This window comes from Wyeomyia smithii, chromosome 2 (assembly GCF_029784165.1).
Source record: "Wyeomyia smithii strain HCP4-BCI-WySm-NY-G18 chromosome 2, ASM2978416v1, whole genome shotgun sequence".
NCBI classification, from domain to species: Eukaryota; Metazoa; Arthropoda; class Insecta; order Diptera; family Culicidae; genus Wyeomyia; species Wyeomyia smithii.
This window is the reverse complement of record NC_073695.1, coordinates 74,203,090-74,217,136: the sequence shown is the minus strand read 5'-3', so window position 1 is coordinate 74,217,136 and position 14,047 is coordinate 74,203,090. Positions and strand designations below refer to the sequence as shown.

General features: G+C 37.0%; 1 protein-coding gene across 1 annotated transcript; it reads right to left on the bottom strand.

Annotated features, from left to right (window-relative positions):
* Positions 1 to 10,613: 10,613 nt before the first annotated feature.
* LOC129724675 (uncharacterized) lies at positions 10,614 to 11,789 on the bottom strand. The gene is made up of 2 exons (XM_055679757.1): positions 11,042 to 11,789; positions 10,614 to 10,969 (listed from the first exon to the last, which is right to left on the bottom strand). Exons 1-2 carry the CDS (start codon positions 11,756 to 11,758, stop codon positions 10,781 to 10,783), a joined length of 906 nt encoding a protein of 301 aa, XP_055535732.1. The 5' UTR covers positions 11,759 to 11,789; the 3' UTR covers positions 10,614 to 10,780.
* Positions 11,790 to 14,047: the final 2,258 nt, after the last annotated feature.

The window sequence follows — 14,047 nt, the reverse complement described above, 5'->3', positions numbered from 1 at the left end:
GGGGGCCATCCACATTCCACGTGGACAGCTTTGGGGTGGGGGGCCTATATAATGTCCACGGACCATATGAAATTTTTAGAATTTATATTGGCAGTTGTCCATGGAGGGAGAGGAGGGGGGTCAAGTCAAGATGGCCCCTTAGATATTGGAGAAAAAGCTGTGCAGTGGATCCGTATAAGAAGCGGGATGTATATTTGTTTTCAAGTAAGCAATCAATCCAAGCGTTTTCATGATCTACTGAACGGAGGATTATTCGCAGTTCAGATAACAAGACATCTGGGAGATGCACTGGTTAGAGACACCAAATTTGACAGGAACGGTTAAAAAGCTATAATCTCCTCATGGCAACTATTTTGAGCTCAAGAGCAATAATTTTTGCTTTTGTCGATCAGTGTTACCCGTTTTTTTAAGTTTCATGGAAAACTCCCGGTTCGCAAGTTTGTGGGGTAAATAGAATGCGGAACATTTTTTGCACAAAAACAAGTAGTTTTGAAAAATGCAATCATATTTGTCGTCTAAAATGATACCTGAAAAATGTTTTGCACATTCTCAGCCCACCTTGATCAAGACTCTCAAATTAAAGGTACAAAAACAACCAGATTCGCTCCGCGTGAAGCGAGCCGTTGAGAGTGTAACGTAGAAAAAAAAATCCCTTTCGTCAAGCGATCACCCAATACAGTATACAATGAAGCTATTAGTAAAAAAAGTGACAATAATCTAACTTATTTGCTGCGTATCGTTTGACATGAATCGGCAAAAACATTAACAACATGATAGAAAAGGACAAAGATTTAGGTTCTACCAGCACAATGTGTTACTGGAAACCGTTGCCAGACGAGGAACAGGAAGACCCTGAATCGGTAAATATACTTGACCCAACCCCGAATCCTTCTGTCTCTAATGAGGACTCTGTTGAGACATATCCATTCATTAAGATGACATACATGTAGTAATAAACCAAACATTTTCACTATTTTAATAGTTTAAAACGTTTTTTTGCTTCTCATATCAATAAAGATGATGCAATTGTCTTTTTTTCCTCAAATTAACACTCAAATATTTCATCAGAACATGGACAAGTGTTTCTATTCGGCCATCAATTTTTTTCCAATAATAAAATAATTTTTCCAATGAAAGAATAAATAATTTATTGTATCAACGTGGTAGTTGCGAGCTTCTATATTCGATCTAAACATTACAGTTTTTTTGTACACTCAGAGATATATCGGAAACTGTTTCTATTCGCTCCGTTTTTTCGTGGAGTGCATCTGCTTCCTGGTTTCCCCAAGTTTATTAACTGACCCGTCCGAAGGCGGAGTTTCTGGCCGAGCAAGTCAAAACGAGTAAGTTGTCCGGCATCATCGACGAAAAATGGGTTAATTGTCCTTCCGATTACTTGAAAAATTTTGACTGTTATTGTATTTTAAGCAAGGAATATATTTTAAATTTTTTTATTCATTGGCTTACAAAGATGAAAAAACTTGTCCTATGCAGTTTTCTCAATGTTCACGACTCCAATCTAGTGAAGCAGCGATTTAGGCGTATACCTGCTTTGGCCGTTAACTGTTAGAATTATCTCTATCGACGAAACCACCTGTGAAAGCACTATGTGTAAACATGTGGTGAGTAATGTGGTCCAGAAACTTTTGGTTCTATTTCAACAGATCCAGAAGAAAACGATTGAAGTACAGTCAGGTTTTTTAACGCAGGAGATGCGTTCCAATTCTGTATGGAACGTAGAAAACTGTCCTGGAACGTCTGAACTTTAACTAAACATGATAGTGGTCAGTCTAAAGGCTAAAATGCAATATCATAAATAAAAATAAAGTAGTAGGGGCAATATTATAAATTTTCGGTATTTACACCAACAATTTTAATATTTTTGAAAACTGATATATGATTACTTTTGTCCTAAAACGGATTGCGTGATTGGAATGAGGTCGACATCTTGTACCGTTTATTGAAGAAAACAAACCGCGTAAAAAACTGCGTAAAACCTTTGACATTTTTCAAGATGCAATTTGACCGCCGCAGCTTCTTTCCACCTTTTCACGTTTTTCGATCAAGTATCACTGATGCTTTGTCGTGATACTTTTTGCCTTTCTCCTAGAAAGGTATAGCAATCACTTGCAAAACCGAAAGTATAAAAGTGCTCCAAAGGGCCGAATGGCATATATTACTCGACTCAGCTCGACGGGCTGAGCATTTTCTGTCTGTGTGTGTGTGTGTGTGTGTGTGTGTGTGTGTGTGTGTGTGTGTGTGTGTGTGTGTGTGTGTGTGTATTTGTGTGTGTGTATGTGCAGATTTTTATTCTCACTCACTTTTCTCAGAGATGGCTGGACCGATTTTTATGAAATTAATTGCAAATGAAAGGTATTGATGTCCCATAAGACCTTATTAAATTTCATTGTAATCGGATTTATAGTTTAGAGGTTATGTATCAAAATGTAAAAATCATGAAACATCATTATCTCAAATTCTACACAACCGATTTGAAAAAAATTGATTTCAAATGAACGGGCTACCTGAAATACTCTTAACTTTTGAATTTTATAAAGATTGAACTTGTGGCTCAAAAGTTATGAAAAGAAACGTGTTCTGAAGATTGTTTAATCTCACTCATGTTTCTCAGAGATGGCTGGACCGATTTTCATAAAATTAGTGTCAAATGGAAGGTCTAGTTGCCCCATTAGACCCTATTGATTTGTTTTGCAATCGGACTCCTACTTTGCCTGTTATGTTTAAAAATGTGAAATTCAGCTATGAAAAGGAGCATATTCCGAAGACTACTTGGACTCACTCACTTTTCTCATAGATGGCTGACCTGATTACAACAAAATTAGTGTCAATCAATAAGTCTAGCTACCTCATAAAACCCTATTGAATTTTACTGTTATCGAACTGTAACTTCGTCTGTAATGTACCGAAATGTGAAAATCACGAAACTTCATTAGCTCTGAAACTACACAACCGATTTGATCAATATTATTATCAGATGAGCGGGCTAGTTAAGGGTTAACTGATGAAGTTTGGCTGCCCTACACGTTCCCATTTCATTTGATTATAATCGAACTTAAGCTACCGTTATGTATTAAATTGTTAATAAAACAACGAAAGCCTATTATCTCAAAGATTACATGACTTATTTGAACATACGGACGAGTCATCTCTCGAACTTACGAATAACAAACTTCATAACAATTTGATATGTGGCTCAAAAGTTGAGGAAAGAGAAGAAATTCAAAGACTATTTAAAACTATACCTGCTTTGATCGATATATGTGGACTCAACATAATTTAAATGTGGTATCGTACTATTTAAACGTTCCAAATTCATTGATTCCTTGCGATGAGTTCAAAGTCTGCAAATGCACGATGAATCGGCCATAGGATATGATCAAAGTTAAATAACAAATCGTTTGAAATTATTGGTTTTATCGAAATGATCCTCGACTTTTGGCTTCTGTACATCGCCTTAATTCTGAATATATATTCATATTGGGTGGTATTCGGTCATTTTCAGCAGACTTTCTGGCATCAATCTGACACCGGAAAAACCCATATTGGGAGGTATTTAGTTATTTTGGTTGTTTTCCACAAACTAAACGTGGCCGTCTTTAAATTCAAAATGGTGTCCAGGGTCAATGTTTGGTTTATATGCATCATCTCGATTACGGAAATATCCATGTTGAGTATTATTCGGTCATTTTCGACTGTTTCCTTGCCATTTAGCAATTCAAAATTGTGCCTGAGGTCAATTGTTAGCTCATTGCATCATTCTGGTTCCAGAGATACTCATATTGGATGGTATTTGGTTATTTTAGGCTGTTTTTCACAAACCGGAAGTCGCCATCTTGGATTTCAAAATAGTATTCAAGATAATTTCTGACCTCTGAGCGTCATTCTGGTTGAATGTTTTCAGAGATAACAAATATGTCCATAATGGTTCGACGCCCCTCTCTCTTCTGGGAGCACATGTTCCTGGGAAACAGCCGAAAATGATCGAATAACATCCAATACCGGAAGTCGCCATCTTAGAATTCAAAATAGTATTTGTGGTCGATATTAGCTCCTGTGTATCCTTCTAGTTCCGGATATTGTTATATTGGGAGGAAATCGGCCATTTTTGGCTGTTTTCCAGAAACCAGAAGTTTCCATCTTACAATCCAAAAGGTTGCCTGAGGTCGGTTATGGAACATATTTGTTACCTCTAAAACATTCACCTGCCAAATTTGGTTCCATTTGGTTGGTTAGCTCTCGAGATGTGCAGAAATTTGTGTTTCATTCGTATGGAACCCCTCCCTTCCAGAAAGGGGGGGGGGGGCGAACCATTATGAACATATTTGTTACCCCTAAAAACATTCACATGCTAAATTTGGTTCCCTTTACTCGGTTAGTTCTCGAGTTGTGCAGAAATTTGTTATATCATTTTCGTTAGGGTGGCAATGTTGAATTGGGAAAATTATAAGTAAAATGGCAAGATATTACAAAACAAATTTACAAAATGTATCAAAAAACTACTCTGTGCAAAAAAAAATATCTCAACCAAAATTAAGATTGTGTCTTGCGGTAAATAGTGAATGCATTCATGACATTTGCAAAATCACTTACGGGAGGTACATGGAAGTTAAATATTTGAAGAATGTTTTCGATTCCAAGTGTCTTAGAAGCAGTGCTGATAAAAGTCATTTTCTCCAGCAAAATTCTTCGAAAATTACAGCCAATCATTTTCAATTTTCACTTCCCATGATCGCAGCACTCATTCAGATACACTAGATTTTCGTCCTAGTAACGTGCTGTTATACTCAGATGAAATAGATCGCGCGCATCGTTCACGGTTACGGAATAAAATTTGACGACAAATCCAACCGAATGATCTTCACTTCAAAGCGAAGAAAAAAACAAACAGTCCACTCAACCAAAATGAACCTTACCGAAACACTTTTTCACTGACACTGACCGATGCCTTGACAATCTTCGTTAACTGATAAACTGATTTTGTTGTCTTGCTTCCATCGCATGAAATATAATGAGGTGTTTTGGCAGTTCACTTCCATGCAAAAAGCGGGAAGGGAGAACTCTGAAAGGATTGTAAAAAAATAACGTTTATGGATGCTTTTTTTCACTTTCACTCAAGAGTGTCAACAAATATCAACCCTGTTGAAGTACATGAAACGGTGGAAACTGATGGAATATGTTTCATTTTATCTTGTTTGAAAAATCTACTCTCTAAGACACTTGTACTTGTTCTTTCGAATGTTGTACCAGACAATTTATTCGTTTTGTTTACCACAATAATGTCCTTTGCCAACACTTAATTTTTTGAAACACAACTCATTTTTGAAAAGCTATTGAAAAATGCTATTTCGGATAGGTATTGATGATTACAAAATTTTTTATTGCCAACACGCAAAGTTGTAGATAATAGTTTTGTTTTTCAACAAAAAAAAAAAAAATATACACTCCAAAAATAAATTATTAATTTTTTGAAAAAAAAAATAAAAGAAAGTTCTAAATAAATTATTCAAAACAGCCCATTTAAAAAAACTGATTTTTTTTCATAAAAACTACGAAAGTTTACTTGAACAACGAAACCGGCCATGGAGAAATCAGAAAAAAAAATTATAATATTTTTTAAATTTTTTTTTCCAGGGTTCCTTTTTTTTTGGAAGAACAAAGTTTTATTTACAACTTCGCCATATACACTATGCCAATCAAATAAACCGTTTTGACTGTAGAAATATTTTTAATTTCTCATAGAGTGCTCTATTGGAAATTAAAAATATGTCTACAGTCGAAACGACATAGTGTCTTCGGCAAAGTTTTAGATAATATATTGTCCTTCAAAAAAAAAAAATGCCTTTTGATAAAAATCATTGAAAATATTTTTTTTTTACATATTTTTTTTCAAAAAATGATAACTTATTTTTTTTGATTTCTAAATGATCGGACTAGTTTCATTGTTTTGGTAATCTTTTGTAAATTTTATTTAAAAAATCAAGTTTTTAAAATATGAACTCTTTTGAATAATTAATTTTTAATCTTTCTTTTAATATTTTTTTTGAATAAATTATTTTTTAAGTGTATTTTTTTGGAAAGACAGAATTATTATCTACAACTTTGTCGAAGACGTCACTCCAATCAACCGAAACGAAGTGCTTTTTTTATTTTATACTCATTTTTCACAATATTATGAACCACCCTATGTCGAATGAATGAACCACCCTAATGAAACATAATGTATTCGATGCTAGTTATAGTGTATATCATTATACAAGCTATTTCGAGAGACTAGTGATCAATTTCAAATATAAATTCTAAACATTTTGAACTCCACCTTCCACAATTGAAAAAAACGAGTCCCAGAGAGTAACTTTATGCAAAAAATTTTTTTCAGATGTCACCAATTCTCGACGTTTCATGCGTTTTTAAGTCATTTGGCATAAAAAAAAAACCGAAATTTCACGTGCCCTCCCCTTGGGTGATTTTTCGGTTTTCAAAAAAGCCAAACTTCAATCGCTTTGCGCCACCTCATTTTAAGTCCGATTGAGCTGAAATTTTGCACAGGGTGTTTTTTCGAGCTGGTGAACATTTTGTATAGGGTTTTTTTTTTGAAATTCGAGATGACCATTTTGGCTGGCACCCTACTACATACACCTGACGTCAAATCTTCAATTCTCGGTTATTTTCGCATTCTTCCAAAATCACATATACTGCTTGCTTTACAAAAACATAGATTTATGTATTAGATCAGCGGTTCTCAACCTGGGGTACGCGTACCCCTGGGGGTACTTGAAAGAAAAATCAGTAATGGCGGACAAAGCAATTTTTTTCTAAAATACTTCATTTGTTTTTCAATCTTGCTCTTAAAACATTACTGTAGCAATCAACCAATCCATAGTTTAATTTGAAACCTAAACAAGACTTACGCAACATGATCTATCACTACTCTCTCCCACTCTGCGAAAACGTTCCAAGCCAGGGGGTACAATCGATATGAAAAATAGTACGCGGGGTACGCGAACAAAAAAAGGTTGAGAACCGCTATATTAGATGGATAACCATTGCCTTTGGTACAAAGTTTGTGCGAAATTAGAGCAAAAGAAATTAGAATTAGGTTCCTTCGAATGATGATAAAATAAAAATAAGGCGAAAGAGAATTCATTCCTAAATTCTTAATATCAGTAATGATGCAAAATCGACGCTGTGGACTTTTAAAATATATTTAAATAAATATCTTTATATTATGTGTCTATGTCTGTGTTATGACTGCACTCATCTTTAGTGATCCAGTTATTCATATTGAGTTTGAGCTTGAGCTTGACGACCGCACATTTCATAGTTGTTCCTCCGTGGTCGATCTAAGCTAGTGAAGTTGCACAAGGAACCAAGTATTAGTTTGCCATCTTCTGTGTACAAAAATTAGTTTGCCATTTTCAGTGTACAACAATTCAGCAGCTGCCACTTTGTATGGTTCGAATAATGGTTCTGGCCACGTCCTTATGATCGTTAGAGTGAGGAATGATATTGTAAAGAACGAGGTGTAACAGTCGTTGTTGTCGGAGACCGTGTTTACTTCTGCATCTCCACGACTGCAACGGAAAAGAAGGGGTTGTGTCACCGTGGTAAGTTAACTCATTAAAAAGACGAACAATGAGTAACTTTTTTACAAATACCGCGAATCTTTGCGGGCGGCGTCCGCGAAAACTATCCAGCACCTATCCTACCTATCCCAAATATATTCGAGAAAGCAAACGCACTTCGGCAGACGCGGGTTTTTGAAAAATATCCATTGCTTAGTCTTTAGATTAATCGCGATATTTTTCGAATGAACGGAACCTACTCGAATTTGCGACACACTTATTAAAGCAACGCGCGAGCAATCTCAGACTTAAAGGTGAAACCTAGATCGAGTTTATCTCTGCATTTCCACGACTGCGGTGAAAAAAAAAAATTGTGTTAATATCCCGCATAAAACGTGCCTAACAACTAGTTCGGGATATAGTTCCGACTGTATGGGGTATCGTTAAACCATATGGATTATCATCCGTTTATGGTTATTGATTATGCGGGATATTAACACATTTTTTTGACGTTGACTAACGTCTATATCGAAGTTTGGCACCTGGATTTGAAAATCTAGTAATTCAACCAGGGAAAACCAGGGAAAAGTGGTCAGGTTTTGAGCGCTTATTTTTCAGTCTTTTATAATCAGGTTTTCGAGGTTTTGGCACTAATCGATCAGAAATTCTTTTACGGTTAAATTTATGTAACAAAAACAAACTATTGTTTGAGATACACTATTGAAAAATTGGTAGTTAATATCGATTGTCTAAATCATACCGCGCAGCCAATGAATACCTCTCTTCCCAAGCACAGTCGACACTAACGGATACAATCGATCTGACTTTGTTGTTGTCACTTTCTGTTTCCGATGCTTATTTACGTTCCTTGTCATTTCATTATCTACTTAGCCCCCCCTTCTTTCTAACTAACTGACGAAGCCTTGGTATAAAAGGTACCTTTCGAACATTTCACCCCATCAGTTCAGTTTACTAGCAGCAGGCAGCAGCAACGGACATCAACACCGATGGCAGTAGACGAAGTGGATCAGCAGCGGGCAACAGCGGCGGTGGTAGTGGTTAGCTGCAGTTCCTGCCTCTTTCAGTTCGGCTTTCCTTCGATCTGAGTTGGACCCCACCAGCGGTAATCCGATTCAGATATCGTTGGGTGAATACAACCCGAAACTGAAAGAGACTCGCACCGCCAGGTGGATTGAGATGCCACCATCATCCAGCGTATGTCTTTGGGCTATATAAGAGACTGTTTCTCCTAAAGAAAAGCAGAGGGACGAATGACCGTTTGGGGTTAAAGTCCCTTCAAAAGAAATCAAACAATCAAACCCCATCAGTTTCATTACTAAACCGTACCGGTTACATACGGACGCTAGGTGTTAGCAGCTGAAAGGAGGAAAGACAAAATAGTACCGGTCATCTCGTGCCGGTTTCACCCGTAATGTTGGTGGCTGTTAGTTCTATAATTCTGGACGGACTAACCAGTAAACAAGATTAATCGGCAACTGGTACCTTTTGGTGCCTCAAAGTTTTGTAATAGAAGCATCGCAATCCCCTCTACTATTTGTTTTAATGGAATATAAGAATACGGTAGTCAACGTCATGCGGTCGTGTCTTGAATACCACCCTCCTACTATTTTTCACCGCAGTCGTGGAAATGCAGAGATGAACTCGATCTAGGTTGCGCGCGAAACTTACTCACATTGAGAACTTTTCTTGTCAACGACGCGAGTGAAAATCATCGAAGCATCTAAGTACATTTAAATAATTATCAATTACCAATCCTAAATACGTTTGAGTAGATATAGAGATGCGATGAGCAAAACTCACCCGGGCCAAAGACGCGTTTACACCACAGTATAGCGACGACCGTTGTGTTTCATCCTACCGACGCAGATACGCAGAGACACGACATTCTGCACCAATTTTATCTTACTTGTCAAATGAACAAGCTAATAACCCTTTCACACCACAGTGAATACCACGCGACACCGCCAATCTTGATATCAAATATCACACACAAAATTTTTTTTTGTAAAATCAGATGTATGGACCCCGAAACCAAGTTACGCGATATCACATGCCATCCGCTATAGTGTGAACAATGTATAAGATACCTGAAGAGTATAAAAACTGGGAAAGTTCCATGCATTTAAAGCCCGAAAACTCAGAAAAATGCCAATATGGATATGAAACAAAACAGAAATTTATGTATTTCTACAAAATGCCAAAACAATCATCATCTAAGTTTAGTTGCCATGGACTATTATCACGCCGACCAACAAAATTTCAACACAAATAAATAAAAACTGCTTAAAACTGAGCAAAATGTCCGTAATCGTCCGTTCAGGACTCTTCATGGTAGACGATGCGATCAGATATTTGCTAATCTCGCCTACAAGTGATAAATTTCCAACTACTGAGCAAAATATTAAACTAATAAATTTCGGCCAATTCTGTGTTGTAAGAGTTAGCGTGTTAAGAGGTTTATGGCACCCTACTTGTTATGGCAAACTGTAGAGTTCTATCTGTTCGAGTGTAATAATGATTCTGAAAGCCACACGATACAAACCCACAGACAACCAACTCCTGTACGCCGTGATGTGACACACACAAAAACGATGCACGAGCTTACTTTTGTTTCGTTTTATCAATCCAAAGTTATAAAAGATTTGATTCAGTAGCTTACGCAAAACAATACGCAAGGAAAACATTAACATAACACCACTTGAACAAAGAGACCACCATCACGGGTCATAGTAGTAACCTGAAAATAAAGTTTTTTTTTTGCGGTTTGTTGTGGTACTCTGTGTCAAATTAACCATATCCCTCGTCTCTCCAATAGGCGGTTAGTGAAATGGGGCTAATTTGACGCACCTGCCGGTGTATGGGTTTGTGAAGGTAAAGGAACTAGAGTTTCATTCTGTAGCGTACACTCAATTGTTTTGATCGAAAATTACAATAAAAGATTTTCCACATCATAGTCAGTCTATATACACGTTGGCTAGAATACTGAGACAATACCGTATCTCGATATTCACACACTAACATCTATAAACGTGTTGATTTGAAAAATTAGTTATTACTGTGTAATGTCTGCCATATATTTTATTCATGAATTATCCTATGTTTATAAGATACAACTTAGACTTCTTTCAAACTACGTGATTATTTAATTTGTTGTTGTCACTTCAGCAAAATTCGTTTCACGATCCCGTGGTCAAGCATTTGGTAAACGCTGCTTGTACACGAACCGTAGCATCCTGAATGTCATACTGGGCCAGCTGGGCGCACCGATTAGCTCTGAAAACCACCATTTGAACCTGCACAGATTGTATTGCATACATAAAATCCGCGGAGGTTATTTGTGATTGGGACGCGATTTGATTGAGGTACTAGTTGGGTAAGAAGAAAAATCAAAATTAAACAATTTGCTTTACTACGGTTGGTATGGATCATTTTCTTACCGAACTGAGGCATTGAGCGCTTGGCACGAATTGAGGCCAACTTTGGTTCAAAGCAGCTGCCGTAGGAACATTACAAATGGAGATTAAATTGATAAAGCTTTGAGCCGTAGCGATGCTGCTGTTCATTTGAGCGGTGACATTTGTTCCGATGGCGCCTATTCTGGTGTTTTCAGCAGCGAGGCAGTTATTGAATCGGCTCATCAGGATTGGTGTAGCCGTCAAGTTGGCTCCGTACTTTCGTAAACAGGAAACTGAATAATCGTTGGTGCATATTGCTTGGCTGGACATGTTGAGGGCCACATCATTAAGGAAACTGCCTGTTTGATTCGCTACTTGATAGACACTCATGAAAAGGTCGTTCAACGCGTAATCAGTTGACAATAAATAGGGTCCAGTGTTATTAAGCTGATATTTTAGGTTGACGATTGTATTGTTCAGCGAGCTCAGCTGGGAACTAATCGAACTAGGATAACTCCCGAAGCGATCCATTAAACTGGTCAGGTTAGTAATCATTGTTTTGGTAAAATTTGTCCATGCTGCCAGAGTGGCAGCATCCGCTTTGAGGATAGTGGCGTTAATCGCTGCGATCGTGGTATTGATGCCCGCTAGACCAAGGGTAACATTACCGGCCACATTGATAGATACCGTACTTTGGGATTGGGCTTGAATTATGGTTGCAAAACAGACGGTCCCAACTAGGGACAGAAAGAATTTCATCCTCTTCTATTAATGTAGACCAAACGCAGAAGAACACCGACTGATGAGTGGAAGGCGTCTGTTCGGTGCCTTATATATTCATTCATGCTTTGTGCCTGACGCAGTTTACATTGAACAGTTGGCGCGATACAAAGCGATTTGCTCGTATATTTATCGCCAGGTGAATGAATGTAAATTTTCAAATGATTTGACAAATTTTCAAAAGTATAGGTACATGCGGTATGGTATTATGTTTCCAACAGTACCAAATGCTTAAAATAAACTGAAGATGGAGAGAGCATAAATCGCAAAACATGTTTAGGAAACGCAGCTCATTTAATTTGCACAACCTAACAAGTCTGTAATAAAAATGAGAAACTTTTTTTATCATATCATTTCATCGTTCATGAATAGGAATCATTGATACCAATTTATTTATAACTTCGGACGTCATATTTGGATTGGCGCGTTAACATCAGTGCGGCTAGACGACACGTGTGTTTGTTTATCGTATGCAGTCAGCAATGAAACAAAAGCTGTGGTAATTCTTGTTTTGCCTAATATTCTGTTATTGTTCATTTTTTTTAAAGGAAACTTAAAAGAAACTGAAGATGGAGAGAGCATAAATCGCAAAACATGTTTAGGAAACGCAGCTCATTTAATTTGCACAACCTAACAAGCCTGTAATAAAAATGAGAAACTTTTTTTATCATATCATTTCATCGTTCATGAATAGGAATCATTGATACCAATTTATTTATAACTTCGGACGTCATATTTGGATTGGCGCGTTAACATCAGTGCGGCTAGACGACACGTGTGTTTGTCTATAGTATGCAGTCAGCAATGAAACAAAAGCTGTGGTAATTCTTGTTTTGCCTAATATTCTGTTATTGTTCATTTTTTTTAAAGGAAACATTTCTTCACGTTAGCGAGATATCCATGTTTTTTAAATAACGATTATTTGACACGGTACATTACAAAAAATGCTTATTGGAGTCAGAAAACTCTTATTCCTGGGGTATCTTATAAGCTAAGGAGAAACCAGTTATAACAGTAAATAATATTTTTTGAGATATTTTTTGAGCTGTTTAAAGGAGCTTTTTATAGGAAGAAAATTATATGAAAATAGATACAGGTATTACTTATCTGGATATGCATTATAAAACTAAAGAAAATAGTTTGGCTTAAGTTCGTTTGTTCGTAGTTAAACACGTCTCAACTAGTTGGTCGATAATAGTAGGACAAAATAAAAGGGATTTCGAGGGAGTGTCGTTGCTTCCAAGCTATCTTAACCTAGTTTCTTTTTATTTTTTCAACACATGTACATTCCAAAAGCTCAAACCCAAAAAAAAAATGAAAGATTATAGCTATTCAACCATTCCTGTGAATTTTGGTGTCCCTAGCCGTTTTTTCAGAGACCTTATGAGTTTTCTCGTAGACATAAAGGTAAAGCGACGAACCCGGAGAGCAATTTCTATACGACACTCTCACGTAAGTTGACGCGTTTTAGTAATGGCTAGGGCACCAAAATTCATAGAAATAGTTTAATAGCTATAATTTTTAATTTTTTTTTCTGATTTGAGCTTTTGGAATGCACTTTTTTCATTTTGTCGACCAGTGTAATCTAACTTTATTGATTAAACTTGAAAAAGTTGGCCCAGGTTTTTGTTCGTAAATTTAGTAAATTTTCAAAAAATTCTTCAATGTGTGTTGTCATACTGAATTATAAGTAATAGAATACAGTGATTTTTCGATTTTATCAACATTCGCTTTCATACTCGTCGAATTCACGCTCAATGATGAACTCAAAGTAACTGAACCAACCATGGCAGGCTGTTTTACTTGGAGCAGCATTTGCGTAATTGTTTTTCATTCGTCGATGCGCGTCAGTCGCCGTTTTCCGTGAATGAAACGCTGGCGAATGAATAAAAGTTATGTGACACAAAATCAGAATTTTTATACAACTAAAAGTAAAGGACGCCACAATAAAATCAATAACGTGTTAAAGCATTCTGTGCCGAACACGCATTAGTATCGGATGTGTTTGGTGATCGCTTCGATAGAATATAAAACAAAAGACGCGCGAGCAAGTGTTGGCATTGTTTGCCTGGTCGAGTGAAGGTTCAAGGTCGCCCGCCTTTGTGCAACTGTTTCGCATCGTGGCTGTTTGCTGGTGCGTAAGCCGATTTGGCTGCTAAGTGATTTGTGCTACAGCAGTGGACGAGAATCTCAACACAAAGGAGGAAAAGAAGAAGCCAACAGTTGACAGCGAGTTGTGTCGCTGTGCTGAGTGATCACCCGGCTCGC